This window comes from Syngnathus acus, chromosome 15 (genome assembly GCF_901709675.1).
Source record: "Syngnathus acus chromosome 15, fSynAcu1.2, whole genome shotgun sequence".
NCBI classification, from domain to species: domain Eukaryota; kingdom Metazoa; phylum Chordata; class Actinopteri; order Syngnathiformes; family Syngnathidae; genus Syngnathus; species Syngnathus acus.
In genome coordinates this window covers 12,193,450-12,212,660 of record NC_051100.1, presented here as the reverse complement: position 1 = coordinate 12,212,660, position 19,211 = coordinate 12,193,450, and the positions used below count along the sequence as shown (strand labels likewise).

Sequence of the window (19,211 nt, the reverse complement as noted above, 5' to 3'; positions counted from 1 at the left end):
CCACGGGGCCGTTTAATCCGGCCCGCCAAACCTGAAGGTGGACACTTGAGTGCCGAATGTTGAAAAGAGTGGACAATTTGGCTCGACCTACGTGTGTGAGAAGACGTTCAGCCACATGAACGTCAACAAAGCCCGTCACAGATCGGCACTCAGTGTCCACCTTTCTTTTCTTCGGGCCACTCATTTTAATGGAAGGATTCCAGGGGAAGGTTTGTGGGTGGCATTAGCGTAAAACTGTATCTGAAAACTCAGCGCGCGAATTACGAGAATATTGACGTCACAGCCTACACTCAAAATTTGGCACTGATAGATGAAATTACTACGTAATACTGAGTACGCACACGCACTTGTGAGTGTGCACCGAGCTTTCTGACACGGCTCCCGGGAGTAAATACGCGGGCGGGCGCTTCCCCATCTACTGGGGAAACATAGTAATTGCAGGGAAAATGATCCAAAAAAAATTAATGATACAATTTATTCAGGTTTGGCGGGCCGGATTAAACGGCCCCGTGGGCCAGATGTGGCTTATGTCTGGCCTGGATGTCAAGAGTCCTTATTTTTCAGATGCACCGACAGATGTAATTGGGAGAGATTCGCCAAATTTTTTATATTTTTCAAAATAAATTCTTACTCATTTTTGCTAGCTTTGCGGGCTCGACTGGGGAAACATGTCACGTGACCGGGACGAGCGTCTTAACCTGAATGAATTGATCGTCAATGAAAAAAAAAAAAAAAAAGTTTTTTTTTTTTTTTTCCCTGTGCGGCTCCGCGGCCCGGTACCAAGTGACCCACGGACCGGTACCGGTCCGCGGCCCGGTGGTTGGGGACCACTGGGTTAGCGCATTCGGCTGTTAACTGAAAGGTTGGTGGTTCCAGCCCACCCAGAGGCATTGAAGTTGTCTATAGCACTGCGTTTTGTATGGATCAAAATCACAGGTTTCATTGTGAATGAAACTATATAAATAGGTGTGGTTGATGATGAGCGTGTTTTACTTCCCAAATGCAATGCATTGATCTTAAGCTAATCGATTTAACATCAAGTAGCCATCTATACGAATCTTTTAGCCTAAATTGTCCTCCATGACTCTGAAGCCCACTTGGTTAGTACGTTTGGCTCTTCGTCAAAAGGTTGTTGGTTGTGGCCCACCCAGTAATGCCTCTGTGTTAATGTCAGAACTTTGGCTTCGGATGGAATGAGCAAGTCCCCATGCATTGTTCTTTACAGGCCACTGTGCAGTACATCAGACCATTTCTGCCATGAGTTGAATCATGTTCCTTTTGTTCCTATTGGACAATATTACCTCACAAGCCTTTAAAATCAGATTAAACCACCTGGATGCATGTCTCTGTGGTGCAATTGGTTAGTGTGTTAGGCTATCAACTGAAAGGTTGGTGGTTCAAGCCTACTCAGGAATGCTTATATATACTGATGGCAGTGATTGATGTTAGAATGGTGCTCACTCTAACTTATTTGCAAGAACCACACTGGAGACAGTTTGCCCTTTTAGCACTTGCAAGTGGAGAAAACGTTCGTCACTGTAGCATACAGAGGTGTTCGAACGCAGTCTGCCTTTGGTCTTTTGCAAGAGAGTATTTATTGAGAGAAAACAGGGTGGGTATTTATTGAGAGAAAACAGGGTGGGGGTAAGCATGGACAGGTTTGGTGAACCCTCGGCCTCTGGTCAAATCAGAGCAGGGGGTGTTTTACGATGTTGGGGGAAACAGAACAACTTTGATTGCTTCCTCTGCAGCTGGTCAACCAGTGCAGGGGAACTTAGCACTTTGTTTTACTACGTTGTGAGAACAGGACAAGTTTGGTTAATCATTATAGTCTACATTTCAACATAATCATACAATACTTTATTTTCCCCTTGAGGCAATTTGTTTGCAATAGCAGTTAAAAGAAACATACATCATATATTTGCATTTATAAAACAAATGGCATTAGCAACCATGGAGTTCTTGAATCTTTTGGATCTTGAATCTTTCAGCGGCCCAATGGGTGCAAAGAAAACTCCTGCCACAGAGGATGGAAGGGGTCAGTTGTAATAGCCTGAGCTGACTTTGAATACCTCGTTAAGGTCATTAAGTGAGCCTCTAGTAATTTTATGGCACACTTTAACAATGTCCGTTAAGCCCAGGGCCTTCAGACTCGGAATTGATGGCCTGTGACAGATACAGTAGTTGTGATGAGTAGAACCTCTGAATTTGACCGTCCCAGGTTCGAACAAATTGGAGTTCGAACTGAAAATTTGAAGCTTTTGAACCCCTGTAACCGAATAAAACACCGGACTTCAAACAACTTTGCTCGTTTCGACGCTCAGAACAGCACTTGCCCGCTGAAGGCCACTCCCCCTTCCCACGAGCTGCCCCTGTGCCTCTCCGCCGACAGCGTGAGGAGGACGCTTGCCGCTATCGACATCCGTAAGGCGGCGGGCCCGGACAACATCCCGGGTCGAGCGCTGAAGGACTGCGCTGGTGAGCTGACGGGTGTCTTCACGGACATCTTTAACACTTCCCTGCAGCAGGCCATCGTCCCGTCGTGTTTCAAAGCTGCCACCATCGTACCTGTGCCGAAGAAGCCTGCTCCGTCCTGCTTCAATGACTACCGCCCCGTGGCACTTACGCCCATCATCATGAAGTGCTTTGAGCGGCTTGTCTTGGAGCACATCCGGTCAGTTCTCCCCCCCACCATTGACCCCTTCCAGTTTGCGTACCGAGCCAAACGGTCCTCTGAGGATGCCATCTGCTCTGCCCTCCACTCGGCCCTCACCCACCTGGAGGGGAGGGACTCGTATGTGAGGTTGCTGTTTGTGGACTTCAGTTCTGCCTTCAACACCATTGTGCCGCAGCGTCTCATCAGCAAACTTGACAAGCTGGGCCTCAGTACCTGCCTCTGCAACTGGCTACTGGACTTCCTCTGTCAGAGGCCACAGGTGGTACGTGTTGGCGACAAGATCTCCGCCAGCATCACGCTGAGCACAGGGGCCCCCCAAGGCTGCGTGCTCAGTCCGCTGCTCTTCACCCTCCTGACGCATGACTGCGCTGCCACCTGCAGCGGCAACCGCATAGTGAAGTTTGCTGACGACACGACTCTGGTGGGTCTCATCACCAAGGGAGACGAGACTCAATACAGGCTGGAGGTTGACCTTCTGACCGCGTGGTGCAGGGACAACAACCTCCTGCTGAACGTCGACAAGACCAAGGAGATTGTTGTTGACTTCCGGAAGGGTCACACCCAACACCTGCCGCTGACCATCGACGGTGCTGTGGTGGAGAGAGTGAGCAGCGCCAGGTTCCTGGGGGTGCACATCAGTGAGGATCTCTCCTGGTCCACCAACACCGCATCGCTGGCGAAGAAGGCCCAGCGCCGCCTGTACTTCCTTCGGAAACTCAGGCGAGCGGGGGCTCCTCCGGCCGTCATGACTACTTTTTACCGCGGCACCATTGAGAGCGTCCTCTCCAGCTGTATTGCTGTCTGGGGTGGCAGCTGCACTGACCACGACTTGAAGGCCCTGCAGCGCATAGTGAAAACGGCTAGTAAGACTATTGGTGCTTCTCTCTCCTCCTTGAAGGACATTTACACCTCCCATCTCACCCGCAAGGCGACCAAGATTGTGAGTGATGTGAGTCACCCCGCTCACTCTTTGTTTGAACTTCTGCCCTCTGGGAGGCGGTACAGGAGCCTGCGCTCCCGTACCACCAGACTTTCCAACAGCTTCGTACTCCAGGCTGTTAGGATCCTGAACTCGCTCCCCCTTTCAGCGTAGCGTCCTGTTCTTGCTGTCTGCTGTATGCACACTGGCTCGGTTTTGCACCTCTTATTTAATGGGTTATTGGTCTGTTATTTATTCATCGCTCACTTTATTTTATTTATTATTTATTATTTATTATTTATGGTTTGTGCCTTCTTGTTTTTGTTTTGTGTCGCCTACTTGTATATCTCGTCACCGTGGGATGGAGGAAACGGAATTTCGGTTTCTTTGTGTGTCTTGACATATGAAGGGATTGACAATAAAGCTGACTTTGACTTTGACTTTGACTTTTGAACTTTCCAAGGCGGGTTAAGGCTCGCCGACTGCATCGCTGCGACCCAGAGCGTTTCCAAAGAAATGTTCGGTTCAGCTCGTCAAGCTAAAGCGCATCTCGAGACCGTAAAGCTCCAAAGAAGACAGAGTGCTCCAGTAGCCCAGTGACCTCTAGTGGCCGTAACAAACCTCTACAACACAGGTGTCAAACTCAAGGCCCGGGGGCCAGATACGGCCCGCCACATCATTTTATGTGGCCCGCGAAGACAAATTGTGCATCAAATTCATGTGTAATTGTGCATCAAATTCGTGTGTCATTACTAGAATTGCAAATCGTCTTCACTTTTAAAAATATCTTTTTTTTTTTATATTTGACCAGTTTTTACTAGTCTGATTTGAAAACGAGCTGTCAGTTTGTTTTGTAGGTTATACTGTATATAATATGAGGTGCTCATACATTTATTTGGGTTGACAGTAGGGGTGTAACGATTCATCGATACACATCGATTAATCGATATAATGCTCTACGATTTATTGGCATCGATGCTAAACGTAAACATCGATTTATATCGCCGTGTTTGACCTCGGACATTAGACGCGACTTTATTTTGAAATCCAGTTCATTGTTGCTTGCTTCCTCTTTCCGGGAGCAGTACGCGGCGTGCTGTGTTGTGAGCAGAGCAGGCACGTGAAAGGGGAGCCGACAACTACGCGGCTCCTGGGCTGGTGCTATGGCTAGTGTCCAAGAAGACGAGGAAATTCGCTCCCCTTTGGGCTTCAAGTCATTCGTTTGGAAGCACTTTGGATTCCAAAGAAAAGATGGCTCAACGGACAATTAAAATTATTGTAAATAAATAGTTCAGTAATGCACTTTAAAGTTAATGGTATTACAAAAAAAGAAAGAATATTCATTTTTCTTTACTTATATGAGAAAAAATATAGGAATTCGATAAAGTTCAGTGTTAAAATAAGCACTTTGTATACTACAATACTCTTGTAATTTCCTAAATAAAGAGTTTGCAGTACCTTGTTGATTTTGCGTATGAATTGTTATAAATCAGGATATTGTTCTATATTTTTTATTTTAAAAAAATAAAAATAAAAATATCGATCGTGGAGCACTATATCGTGATGTATCGTGAATGAATCACAGCAGGCTTTAAGATATCGGCAATAATCGTATCGCGGTCCTTTGTATCGATATGATATCGTATCGTGACAAAACCCGCGATTTACACCCCTAGTTGACAGTCATAATGGCCATCCGAAAAAAACACAGTTTGACACCCATGCTAGATGCAACAGCTCTATTTTCATCGTTAAGAGCCAAATCAACTGCCTTTAACTCAAAAAGGGTTATCATATACGTTTCTTTTGTCCCCCACAATGAGGGGTTGTGTATAAAAGCTTCCTTTCTCCAGCAATGTACGTCTTGATGGCATTCTGTCTCTTGTTCGTGGCAATTGTGCGCCACCATTTGCCTGGCAGACGGACATGCGCTCAACACACCACTCTTCTCCCCAGTGTATATTAGACATCACAAACATCACTAATTATTCCACAAAGGGTTCATTGTTGCTACGTCAGAACGAATTAATCAATTTTCCATGATTCCTTATGGGAAAAACTGAATCGGACTCCCACCAAATCGGTGTCCGATCAGTTTTCTGGAATGAATTATGGTCAAAGTCAAAGGTTCTACTGTACACTCTTTAATATATATTTTTTTGTCAATTAGAATTCTATGGTGGAGTGAGTCAAGCAACAATTCATTCATTAGTGTCCGCTCCACTTCCAAACAAGTACCGTAATTTTCGGACTATAACTCGCGTTTTTTTTCATAGTTTGGGACTTATAATAAGGAGCGACTTATATGTTTTTTTTTCAAAAATTTTCGAAAAAAAAAAAGTGAAACCGTGATAAACGAACCGCGATGTAGCAAGGGATTACTGTTTTTGAATTTCGAGTGACGTCAGCAGCACGACGCGGCGTGGCGCGGCGGGTTGTTTACATAAAGGACAAAGATTGATCACGGGATGACAAAGATGACGAAGGGCCCCACGTACTACCAGCATCATTAGCGGCTTTGTTTCTAAGTGACACGGCAGACGAAGAGTTTGAAGGATTTAAGGATTTGGAGTGACACAGAAGGTTTGAAAAACTATTATGGCTTTTACCCACGCCCGGTCCTACTCGACGGAGCTCTCTTTCACTTCCGTGGATTGAAGTCGGGGGCCGCCGCTCGGCCGGGTGGCTGTCCAGGGACGGTGGATGGGGTTCGGACAATGCTTTTACGCACGCCCGGTCCTACTCTACCGAGCTGTCTTTCACCTCCGTGGATGGAAGTAGAGGGCCGGCGCTCGGCCGGGTGGCTGTCCGGGGACGGTGGATGGGGCTCGGTCATGGCTTTTACGCACGCCCGGTCCTATTCTATGGAGCTCTCTTCCACTTCCGTGGCTGGAAGTCCACGCCGCCACACGCCTGGAAGTTTGTTTTGTTAAATAAAGAGCCGTTTACCAAACCCACGTCTTTCCTTGAACTTTGTTAACACTACAATATAGTTATATAGTAGATCTGTGGAATAACGACGAGGCTGACGTCAGGGCGCACACGCGGCGTTGTTGACGAAGGACGAGGAATTTGATCGATGGATTCAATGATTTAGAGTGCACAGATGGTTTGATAATACTATTGCTTATATAATAGTTATTTGATATCTAATTTATTTATCGTTATATGGGCCTGTGGAATATTTTGAAGTGCAAGCGCCGTCAGCTGCGCGCACCCATTGTTGACAAAGGACGATCGATGGATTTAATGATTTGGAGTGACACAGATGGTTTGATAACATTATTGCTTATATAATAGTTATTTGATATCTAATTTATATATCGTTATATGGGCCTGTGGAATATTTTGAAGTGCAAGCGCCGTCAGCGGCGCGCACCCATTGTTGACAAAGGACGATCGATGGATTTAATGAATTGGAGTGACACAGATGGTTTTATTAACGTGTTATTTATGTAATAGTTTTTTGAATAACTGAAATTTACGTCAGGGCCGTTCTCAGCTCTTTGTTTGTGTTTATGTCACGTTAGCATACCTATCGTTTAGCCTGTTGTTGCTCGTTCATGACTGTTCTTGGTGTTGGGTTTTGTCGAATAAATTGCCCCCCAAAATGCGACTCCGGAGCGACTTATATATGTTTTTTTTCACATTCTTGGGCATTTTATGGCTGATGCGACTTGTACTCCGGAGCGACTTATAGTCCGAAAATTACGGTACTTCATAAGTGAAAACGTATTCGTTATTGGAGTTGGGGTTTTGTCTTTTGAAGTAAGTTGTGCCTTGACTAGAGGGAAGTGTGATGGGTTCAGGAGCAGGAAATGTTCTTGTAACGAGAATGTGGCCCATGTGTCACTGTGGGCCTCACGGCACAGTAGTACACTGCAGAGTGTTCAAGTGACGCATCTTCGATGTGCAGATGAACTCGCTCTTTGTCGCTTTCCACGCTCACCGACATTCCCGGCATGTCACTTAATGGCCTGCCGTTTCCCAAGAGGGAAAGCAGGAAGTGTGGCGCTTGTCCAGGAAGTTGTTTGTACCAGAATAAATTATCAGTAGATGACTGTCTGGTGTAGATGTATGACAGTGTGACTTGGCTGCCTTTTGTTGCAAACACTTCACTCGTGACCGCCACCAGAACATCACCGCTGGTGCCTGAAGGATGAGCCAAAACAAATTTCAGCATTCACTTACAAGATGGGCGACTCTTGAGTTCGCCAAGCAGCACTCACCTGCCACAGTGATGACAAGCAGCGTCCAAGCTGACAGCAACATACTGAATGAATTTCTCTCTCCCTCTTCTGCATTCAAGATGTTAACTCACTTGTGATTGAAGTTCCTTCCTGAGCCAACGTCATTTGAAGCAAACAATGGGGCCACAGAAGGTGGGCGTGGCCAATGAGGTTGTAGGTTTGTGTCACAGTGTGCGTTGCTAAGGGTGCTGCTGTGGCCGATCAGATCCTCTCAGGGGGTGGGACAAGCGTGTCGGTGGAAAACAATACCATCTTCTTATATCATGGAGCTTGTAGCTTTTATAGGCCATCACATGGACAAGGAGAAGGACATCCAGTCAACATAATGTCAACGGGACGGGTAACGGTTGTTGGGTTCACAACATTTGTCTGAAAAGAATCTCACAGAGGCAGGATATGTCTTCGATGGCAAGCGATCATCTGCAGATGGGCACAATCCAGACTCACACAGCAAGTGTGGCTGAGATCTGCGCCCTTCCTTCAGTTTGGTCGTGCCTTTTATTGAGGAACAAACAATGGGGCAAGTGTACATGAATGCATAGCTTCTTTAGACAGGAAGGACATTCCACAGCACAACAAGATACTATCTCGGACAGAAGCGGTATGGTCAGCTCGTGACTTTAGCTAGGAGAAAGACGTAGTCTTAATGCCTATGGGACGGATACGCCTGTGGCGTTCTCATGACCTCCACTTAAATAGGACCTTTGTCTGCTTCAGCTATCGCACGACAACCTCATGTCCTGTTTAAGAGAAATAGAAATGGGGCTTATTGTATAGCGCGGCTCGTGACTCCAAACATGCGCTCCTTAGCCAGCCATCTGCTTCCAAGTCAACATCACGAGGTCAAAATGTCACATCCTGTAGAAGACTTGCACACGAGTAGATACATAGAATCCAATGATAAAAAGTATATTTTTCCCAACATTCCCCCCTGTTTAACATTGGAATTCATAGGAAACCAAAACATCAACTAATAACTACATATGTGTATAAATGAGTATATGCCTACACAATATAGTATGGCAACAACAAAAAGTATGAACGTTTACATTCCAGAGTTCATCAGAACTACAGCTCTCCATTCGGCTTTGGCCATGTTCGTCATAATGGAATGTATTTTGTTTTGGATCATCAAAAAGAAAAAACAACCAGGTAGGCGATTTACGCAAGGTGGTCCCACTCATCTTGTTCACGCTGGACCAACATGATATTCTGGACAGCAAACGCTGATGTCAACATTTTAGTCATCATGTGACGAATACAAGGTATGATGCATGATGTAAAAATACAGAGAAATAACAGTATGGCAACTAAAAGAACCGCGACTTTCAAGAGAAGTTGCTTCCAATTGCCATAAAACAGCCACCAAAAGGGATGGACATCCTTGGCTGGAGTTTCGTCCTGGGACATAGCCTTACGGAGGTTCCGAAGTCCTTGTAGAGCATACTCGATGTGGGTGTCATTTTCTCCTGGGATGTAGGTACAACAGGAGGTACCAACTATTTCACACACACCTCCTTTTTCGGCAGTCAGGAGGTCCAAAACCATTCGGGACTGTAGTGCCATTAGCCTCAGGGCTTGCAGTTCCGTCTGGTAACCTGTAAGGGCCTCTAGAGTAAAATTGGCAAAGGTCTTCAACCTGTAGTCCATAGTTTCTATTCGGAGAATAGTCTTAGCCACACCCGCCTGTGGGAAGAGTGTGAGTGCCACCTTTTGTCCTGTGCTCCAAAGCTTGTATTCATCTGGTACGTCTGAGCCCCAGACACTGTCGTAGGGACGGAAGGTGGGAGCAACAGCTGCACGTGTCTTTCGCTGATGATGTTCCTGAAGATGTGTCAGACTGAGGAACACAGTGTGATCTGACACATATACGGGGGCACATGTGCCATCCCATCGTCCTGGAAGGACTGCGTAGCCTCGGCGACCACAGAGCCACCATCCCCCTTCGATGATAGAGTGGGGACTTTCGCCTCCTGCTAGGACTTGTTTGATTGCTTCTGTGATATTCAACGAGGTCTCGTCGGTAGGTCCTAGAATTGAGGTGGTGATGCAGCGTTTTGTTTCTCCCACCTTTACTCCATCAACACGTCTTCGTCGGAAGCACAGGGGATGTGAGATGGTTTCACTCACTTCGAGAGTCACTGGTGCGGGTGTGACGACAGAACTTCTTGACACTACTGTGAATGGCCTTGAGATGTTGTAACAGGGATGGGCGGCTAGTTGTGCCTCATTACTTTCCGACCGTCTGAGTCCTTTGAGGGGATTAAACCCAAAAGCCCTTAGTATTGCGAAACACCATGCATTTTTCTCTGGCATGGGTCGGGCATGTAGGACAGGTTGTTGACTTGATCGTGGCATTATGGAACATACATAACATTTAGTTTGATTGTATGTTTCGGCCAACATGGATACATACTGGTACCACATGTTGTCTGCATGGGGTATATCTGGGTTTATCTTTATATACTTTGTCAACAGTTCGGTCGTCATTCTCTTGATTCGAGCGGAAGTTCCACTTTCCCCTTGGGGACCCTGGACACTCCATGTCATTGGCAAGCATGCTACAGCCACAGCACAGACAAGCACTCCTCTGAGTGCCATTTTCCGTTCAGTTCCACAGAGCCACCTGAACCCCTAGGGAGCTAAATGGTCAGGGTTCTTAGTTCTTCACCGGTTTGAGACTGATGCCAAACTATAATTGGCACCCCCTTTGTAGCCAGACTTCGCCCTGACCGAGGCCTAGGAGCCAAGCACTCTCTGCAGCTTACAGTGGCTGAGATGTATCCAGCTGGGTCTTTCTGCAATCTTGACAGCGGTGGGTGTGGCGAGTAGGACTTGGAATGGTCCCTCCCACCGGGGTGAAGACCACGTCTTTCTTTTGATTACTTTGATGAAGACCCAGTCACCTGGTTTCGCTGAGTCATCCTGTGGAGATAAAGGAGTGGAGGGCAGTAAATTTGCATTTGAGACTTCTTTCATTTGCATGGTTTTGATCATGTAGTCGGCTAGAGTTAGCTCTTCTGCGGCTTTGTCTAAATCATGTGAGAACAGAGGGAGCCTGTATGCTCTGCCATGAATGATCTCATAAGGGGTTAAACCCTTGCTACAGGGCGTAATCCTCATAAAGAGTTTTACCAAATCTAGACATTCGGGCCATGGTCTTCCTGTTTCTGCCATGCATTTGGTTAATCTATTTTTAATTGTTCCATTTGTCCGTTCAACAAGGCCAGCACTCGATGGATGATAGGAACAATGATTTTTCAATGTAATCTGCAAATGTTCAGCCATTTTGTGAATGACTGAATTGACAAAATGTGGTCCGTTGTCGCTGTAAATGGTCTCTGGGATACCATAACTGGGAATGATGGTCTTGCAGATAGCCTTTGCTACTGTTATAGCATCTGCATTCTTTGCTGGGATTATTTCTGTCCACCTTGAAAAGGCATCTATTAGGACTAAACAGTATTTGTACAGTCCACACCTGTTTAGTTCTATGAAGTCCATATGCAACATTTGGAACGGATATGCTGGTTCTGGGAATTTTCCTCTCTTTGGTCTTACATTCCCTTGTGGATTATTTTTTATACAGACTTCACACGCTCTACAAAAAAGTTTTGAGTACAAATTGAAACCATACGTTGTAAAGTGTTGTGATATTAGCTCCTGCATCCCCCCTGTCGACACATGAGTACTACCGTGTGTCGAAATTGCAGCCGCTCTAAAAAGGGATTTAGGGAGAACAGGCTTATTATTTACAATGTATATGTCTTTGTCTGTCAGTTGTGCACCTTTAGCAATCCACATTTTCTGTTCTTGTTTAGGGGCTGAATGTTGCATATCATGCAAGATCTGTGTATTTATTAGTTCCTCCTTTTCTGACGGCAATCTCAGAAATAGGTCTGAGGTTCCGTATTTTCCTATAGCAGCTTCCTTTGCTATTTTATCTGCTAAGGCATTGCCTAGTGACACCAAGTCTTTCCTCCGTGTGTGTGCCTCACATTTGCAAATTGCAAGCTTCGTGGGCAACATTACTGCCTGGAGGAGCTGGATTAGAAGTTGTGCATGTGTTATTTGCTTTCCTGTTGAAGTTATCATTCCACGCCTTTCCCATTGTTTTGCAAAGTAAAAAACTGTTGAAAATGCATACTGGCTGTCTGTGTATACAGTTAGGTCTTGTCCATCTGCTAGAGTACATGCTCTAGTCAGCGCAATGATTTCAGCTGCTTGGGCTGAGAAATGCGAAGGAAGAGTTGCTGCTTCTATTACTGTATCTGGGTTTTCCACCACAGCATAACCTGTCTGCGTTTTCCCTATTGGTGTTCTTGAGCAAGACCCATCTACAAACCACGTTTTACCTGTGGTGAGTGGTGTGTCTGACAAATCTGCTCTGGGTAGCTGCAGTTGTTCAGTTTCCTCTACACAATTATGAGGTATTCCATCATTTGGTGTAGGGAGTAAAGTCGCTGGATTTAATACAGTGCAGCGTTTAATGGTTATGTGTGGCTGTGACAGTAACAGAGCTGTATAAGACAAATGTCTGGCTGGAGACAGCATATTCATTTTACTTTGAAGTAACAACACATCAACAGCATGTGGTACAAACAGGTCTGTGGGATGGAACAAGATGACATCTGCTGACGATTCTACTGCCATCGCAGCAGCACATATAGCTTGAACACATGGTGGCAAAGCTCTAGCTACAGGGTCAAGTTTTTTGGAATAGAAAGCTATTGGTAGCCATTTCATGCCATGTTGTTGAGTCAGTACTGATGTCATAAACCCATCTTTACAGTCCACTGTTTGCATAAACCTTTTGCTGTAGTCAGGTAGGATCAAATTTGCTGTTTGAACCAATGCCAATTTCAATTTTGTGAATGCTTCTTCTGCTTCTGGTGTCCACGTGATTTTATCTTTGAGTGCTAATGGCTGTCCATGAGCTACCTCTATCAATGGTTGAGCCATCTCAGCATAGAGTGGAACCCAGGCTCTGCAGTAATTACATAGTCCTAAGAAAGACATAAGTTGTTTCTTTGTGACAGGTCGTGGTGTGTCTAATATAGCCTGTTTCCTGCCCTGTTGTACTGCTCTTCCCCTTGCTGAGAGTGTGTGACCAAGATAATTCACTTCTGGTTTTACCCATTGTAACTTCTGTTTACTGACTTTATTTCCTGTCTGGCCTAGGTGTTGCAGAAGGAGGAGGGAATCACGTCTGCATGCTTCCTTTGTTTCTGAAGCAATTAAAATATCATCAACGTAGACCAAAACTTGACTCTCAGATGAAGGTGTGAAACCAGCCATACAGTTCATGATAGCCTGTGTGAAAATGGTTGGGCTGTCGGTAAAACCTTGTGGTAATCTGGTGTAGGTGTACCCCTGACCCTTGTATGTGAATGCGAACCAATACTGAGAATCATCAGCTACAGGAATAGAGAAAAATGCATTACTCAAATCAATCACGGTGAAATGAGTCCTATTTGGCTGCAATGAATTTAGTAATGTGTGTGGATCAGGAACATTTGGTGCCCTGGTCTGCACTGCATCATTTACAGCTCTCAAATCCTGGATCATTCTCCATTTTGATGCTTCTGCTTTTTGAACTGGGAATATAGGTGTATTACATGGAGAGTCATTACATTTCCTAATTATTCCTGCGTTTAATAGATCTTTAATGACTGGTTCAATGCCTATAGAAGCTTCAGGCTTCAAAGGGTACTGTCTTACTCTGGGTCTGTAAGAAGATAGTGGTTTAATTTCCACAGGTGGAATGGCTGTAATCAGACCAACATCTGTTGGGCCTGTGGCCCACACAACAGGATCTACACTCTTCAAATCTTTTTCATCCTCCTCCGAAAATGCAATAGTTGCTGTCTGTCATTCTAGGGCATGGATTTTTGGAGTAGCTGTGAATAACATGCAAAATTTATGTCTGTACATGTCACAGCTCGGGCTGTACTCGCAACTTGGAGCTTCCCATCCTGTTTCACAAGGCTTATAATCAGTTGCTGCACCAGCTATTTTTAGCTTCGGACCTGTGTCTTTCCACTGAATATGTTCTGGTTTCAAAAGTGACACGTGAGGCACTGATCCTCCTCTATACATGTTTTTTAGATTTGTAGGTAAGATTACTGTGGCACCTGCAAATGATCTGTGATCAGAATATATATAGTCAATGGACACTGGAACGGAGGGCTTGTTTAGGAACTCCTCACTATATTCAACATCTGAACATGGTGAAACTTTCATTGTGACATGTAATTTGGTGTACTGCATTTCATCTTGTAAATCAGAAATGGTGGATTTTGCAAATTTGATCAGATCTGCCGTTTCTCTGTCACAGAGGGAGTGTGGAAAATCAAGTGAATAGTAAACGGCTTCATCTCCCTCTGTGAGTAAGAGGTGTGGCACTCTGGCCGCTGTCATCCCATCTTTTAGCGGGAACACAGCTATGCCTAGGGCTGACATTAAGTCTCTTCCTAGGAGATTTACAGGACAGTGAGGTGAGTAGACGACTGGTGCTGAAATCACACTGCCTGTTTCTGGATCTTTAACATTTAGTGGTAGTGTCATGTGTTCCAGGTATGTCTGACCATTAGCTGTTTTGACCCAAATTGACTGCTTTCCAGTGGTCAGGCCTTTAACTTTGTGTCTTAAAACTGATGTGCAGGCGCCAGAATCACACAAAAAGGTTACTTTTTGTTCATTAACAATCAAATCTATGAATGGTTTTTCTTTTAAGTGACTCAATGATTCGACTGCTGTAAAAACATCCAAGAGATCATGCTTGTCCTCCTCATCTAGTCATGCGCTCTGTTCTGGCCGCGGTCCTTTTTTCTTTTTAGGACATTCTTTGGACCAGTGGCCTTTTTCTCCACAATGCCAGCAGGCATTGGGGTCACCAGACCAGTGGGGAGGATTTTTGGATGCTGATCCTCGACCTCTCCCCCTGAAATTTCCTCTGCGTCCACCTCTGCCTCGATAGGGCAGGTGGTTCTGATAGAAGAATTCTGATTCTTCCACGCAGTCCGAGTCTGCCCAAAAAACTCCGGCTGACCCTGTGGGAGTTTTAGGTTTCTTTACAATTTTAGCGGCGTGTCTAGCCCATTGCATTACGGTAGTAACACTGGCTGTGTCTACCTCTACATTGTGTTTTCGAATCCATTCACTGATTTTGGGTTCCATTCCATTTAAAAGGGCATTTTTTAATTGTTGTTGGTAGGGGCCTGCGTCTTGGTCGTCTACAGGGATTCCACTGTGAACTCTAAATTCCTTTTCAAATCTCACTCTAAAGTCATCAACATCTTCACCCAATTTTTGTTTTATCCCTGCCAGACGTCCATAATCAGCTCTTCTCCTAAATGTTGTTCTACATCTGTCCCATAAAGCGTTTAATTGAGCCAAATAAGGACCTCTTAATTGTCCATCATTTGGGTATTGGAAAATTTCCCCTTGATTAGTTCTACCTGTGTAATCTCCCCTCACTCTTCCCCATAAACGAGGGACAGAGCACTGGAAGGCTTCTCCTGCCTCCCTACCATTTAATCTATATGAGTGTATTACTCCTTCCATGTCTCTGATCCAGGACTCTACATCCTCTTGTGGATCAGGGATTCCCTCAACAGCTTCTCTGCACTCTCTGTTTGACCAAGGTCGAAATACATACATGTGTTGATTATTAGGTCCGTCGGCATTTGGATTAGGGACCTGAATCATGGGATAATTGCCCATTATCGGGTCGTCACCTTCCTCATCTGAGTATTTGTCACGTGTTAGTTCAGTCATTTTGTCTGGGACAGCCTGCGGCTGGACTGTCCTTCGTCCTGTCTTTTGTCTAGTGTGCTGAGAAACCGGAGAATAAGGTGGGGGCACACTAGCTTCAGCTCTAGCTGCGGCCTGTAATTCCCTAGTGGGATACAGACTGGAACGCTCAGGTTGTGCTTGAACTGCTTCCTCATTCATTCCGTCAAGTCCATGTGGTGCCGCGTCATTTTGTCTCTGTCTTAGCCGTCCTTGTCCTTCATTGTCCTCTGGTTTGACAAAACAAATTGTACCAGTCATTTTATTTTGTTGTGCTTTTCGGTCCTCTCTAGCTTTTAGTCCAGCTCTGCGTCGGTTTTCAGCCTCTTTTAACCATAATTTTGCACATTGCAATTCTTTTTCCTTTTTTTCTTTTTTCTTTCCTTTTTTCATAATCACACTAGCCTCAAGCTTGGCAACTACATTTTTCCACTGATCTACTTTAAGGTGACCAGTCACACCATACTTTTTGTTCCATTTTGTCAACCATTCGATACTGTCTGGAAACTTATTTAACATATACTTCTCATCTCCTGATACCTTGTCAGTAACACTTTGACGGCCCCCCATTTTAATCAATTTAGTCCAACTGTCAAATCCTAGGGATTTCTAAAGTTGGAATGTTTCTTTAGTGGGATAACGACTTTCTGTGGTAATTCCTGCTTCGACCAGTTTCCTGGTGAGGAATTCTTGCCTGTGCTTCCACAGAAATTCGTTATTTCTTCCCACTATATTACATGCAGCACATACGTGCTACCATTCACACACACATTCACACCGCGGAATTTTCTTAACACAACGAGGTGTATTTACGTCTACAAGTTCCATCTGTAGACCGAATTCCTATTACTTGGAATTCTCAACAAGGACTCCGCCGTCCTTACCCGGGTACCCTTTTTTCTGGGGACTAAAATACCCCAACCACGCAGCCAACGAAGAGGTCTCACCGAGTCTGTGAAAGATTTCTCTTGAAGATTCCGTCAATCGTCGCCGCCGAGAGGTGCTGAACTGGGCCGGCCTGGTGGATGAACGTCGCTCCCCAGGGCTTTCCTTCAGGCGTCCTTTGACTCCTGCCGTGCACGGATTCGGCGTCTTCAACACTCCTCGGATCAGCGAGCAGATTTTCAGGAATCCCGGACGAGCCCCCAAAAATGTTGGGTTCACAACATTTGTCTGAAAAGAATCTCACAGAGGCAGGATATGTCTTCGATGGCAAGCGATCATCTGCAGATGGGCACAATCCAGACTCACACAGCAAGTGTGGCTGAGATCTGCGCCCTTCCTTCAGTTTGGTCGTGCCTTTTATTGAGGAACAAACAATGGGGCAAGTGTACATGAATGCATAGCTTCTTTAGACAGGAAGGACATTCCACAGCACAACAAGATACTATCTCGGACAGAAGCGGTATGGTCAGCTCGTGACTTTAGCTAGGAGAAAGACGTAGTCTTAATGCCTATGGGACGGATACGCCTGTGGCGTTCTCATGACCTCCACTTAAATAGGACCTTTGTCTGCTTCAGCTATCGCACGACAACCTCATGTCCTGTTTAAGAGAAATAGAAATGGGGCTTATTGTATAGCGCGGCTCGTGACTCCAAACATGCGCTCCTTAGCCAGCCATCTGCTTCCAAGTCAACATCACGAGGTCAAAATGTCACATCCTGTAGAAGACTTGCACACGAGTAGATACATAGAATCCAATGATAAAAAGTATATTTTTCCCAACAACGGTGCCCCAGTGAAGAGGCCTACAGCTAATGTGAAACTAGATTGAGTTTTGCAATTGGTAATTGGGAAAATGCAGCTGGAACTGAACTGATGATCAGATGATATTTTATTATTTTTGTGTGTGTGCATGAAGATTAAAGGGATTTTTTCGTATAGCGCTTTTCCACCTTCAAGGCACTCGAAGAGAATTAACACTTGACTTGTCATCAGCATCTGGAGGCTCTGCTGAATGTCTTGTTCAAGGACGCTTCAGCCACGGTCACGGGGGCTCAGGATCAAGCCCACAACCTTCGGCCTCAAAATCTATCGCTCTACCACCTGAGTTGTCTCGTCCCATAAGAGTTCTTGTTTTTTTTTCAGGTTGAAGCTCCTCTTGAGGTTTTTGTTGAAGAGGCAACTGATGTGTAGCAGGAAACTGGAAATTAGTTTTCGGAAGAGGAACCAGAGTGACTGTGGAGGCTCGTAAGTTCTGTTTTTCTGCTACAATATAAACACCGCAAAACAAACCGTGGTACGAAGTCAAAAACATGGGATGAAAAAGAGAAAATAGATTTTCTCTGTCCATTTTTTTATACTGCTCAGCATGTATTACAAACTGGACTAAAGTTATGCGAACAAAATGATATCATTCATGTGAGAGGTTCTTATAAGATTCTTGTTCAAACATCTCATGAGGTTTTTGTTAAGGAAACAACTAATGTGCGATAGGAAGTTACAATAAGTTACTTTTCGGAAGTGGGACCAGAGTAACTGTGGAGACCCGTAAGTGAAGAAATTTCTTTTTAAAGAAGACACTTTGTTGTTTCGTTTAATTAAAAGCGGAAACAGAAAGTTAGCCGGAGCATAATTTTTTATCCTCACGTTGAGTACGAATTTGTTGATTTTTGGTCTGTGGTACTGGATTGAGTGCACATTTTTTAAATAACACATTAGCTCAAATAATCATTAATAACATTATTGCAAAGGTGCTGGACATGAACTTTTTTGCTCACCAGCCACGGTGACTAGAGGTTTAATGACAAAATGTTGCTGTAGCGGAAGTGTTTGAGCTACCCTTCTACAAAATAGAGGCGGGCAATCTGATGGCATGTCTCGCCGCCGGCTTCAACCGACAAGGTGGGAAAAGGAGACATGTTCAAGGAGACGAGACATCTAGACTCCCAGAAATTACGGGTAGAACGGGTATTTGTAGAAGAAACAGAAGAACGTTTGCTAACTATTAGCTTGTTTGAGCATTGTGTTACCTTGTTTGCTCAATGTACTGCACTTTGTATGCAGCGATGGTTCTGTTTAGTTGATGACTCTGCTGAATGAAAGAATGTGCTCGGTTTTGTTTTAGGGAAGGAATTTAGGCCATCCTTCTACAAAATGGAGGCGCGCAATCTGAGTGCATGTCTTGCCACTGGCTTCAGCCTACACAAGGCCACGGCGAAGGCGGGAAAAGGACACATGTTCGAGGAGTCTCATCCCGTGCGAATATCGGACGATTCGCTGTATAACCAGTTGGCGCTGCTATCCCATAACGACACGTGCGAGGAAGGTGAGGAGCTGGGATAAGGCCTCTTGTAAACGTAATGGAGTCACCACGTCATGTCACTTTCCGTTTTGCCCTCACAGGTGACAGCGGACCAGGGCGGTGCCCGGATGCGTTGGGTCCAGTGGGTCCAGGTTGGTATTGAACATGCGAGACGCGTAGACTGTCGAGCCAAGTAAAATGTGCATTGTGTTGGCAGACAAGACGGTGAATCTCCTCTCCCTCGCTGTCCTCGCCCTACGCCTTGTCTTCGTCAAGACGCTCGCCATCAACGGTGTCATGACACTGCGCCTGTGCTTTGGCGCGCT

General features: G+C 45.2%; 1 gene segment (V, D, J or C); it reads right to left on the bottom strand.

Annotated features, from left to right (window-relative positions):
* Positions 1-7,336: 7,336 nt before the first annotated feature.
* LOC119134951 lies at positions 7,337-7,935 on the bottom strand. The segment is given in 2 exon segments: positions 7,337-7,748; positions 7,826-7,935. Coding segments are annotated over 2 exon segments (390 nt in total).
* Positions 7,936-19,211: the final 11,276 nt, after the last annotated feature.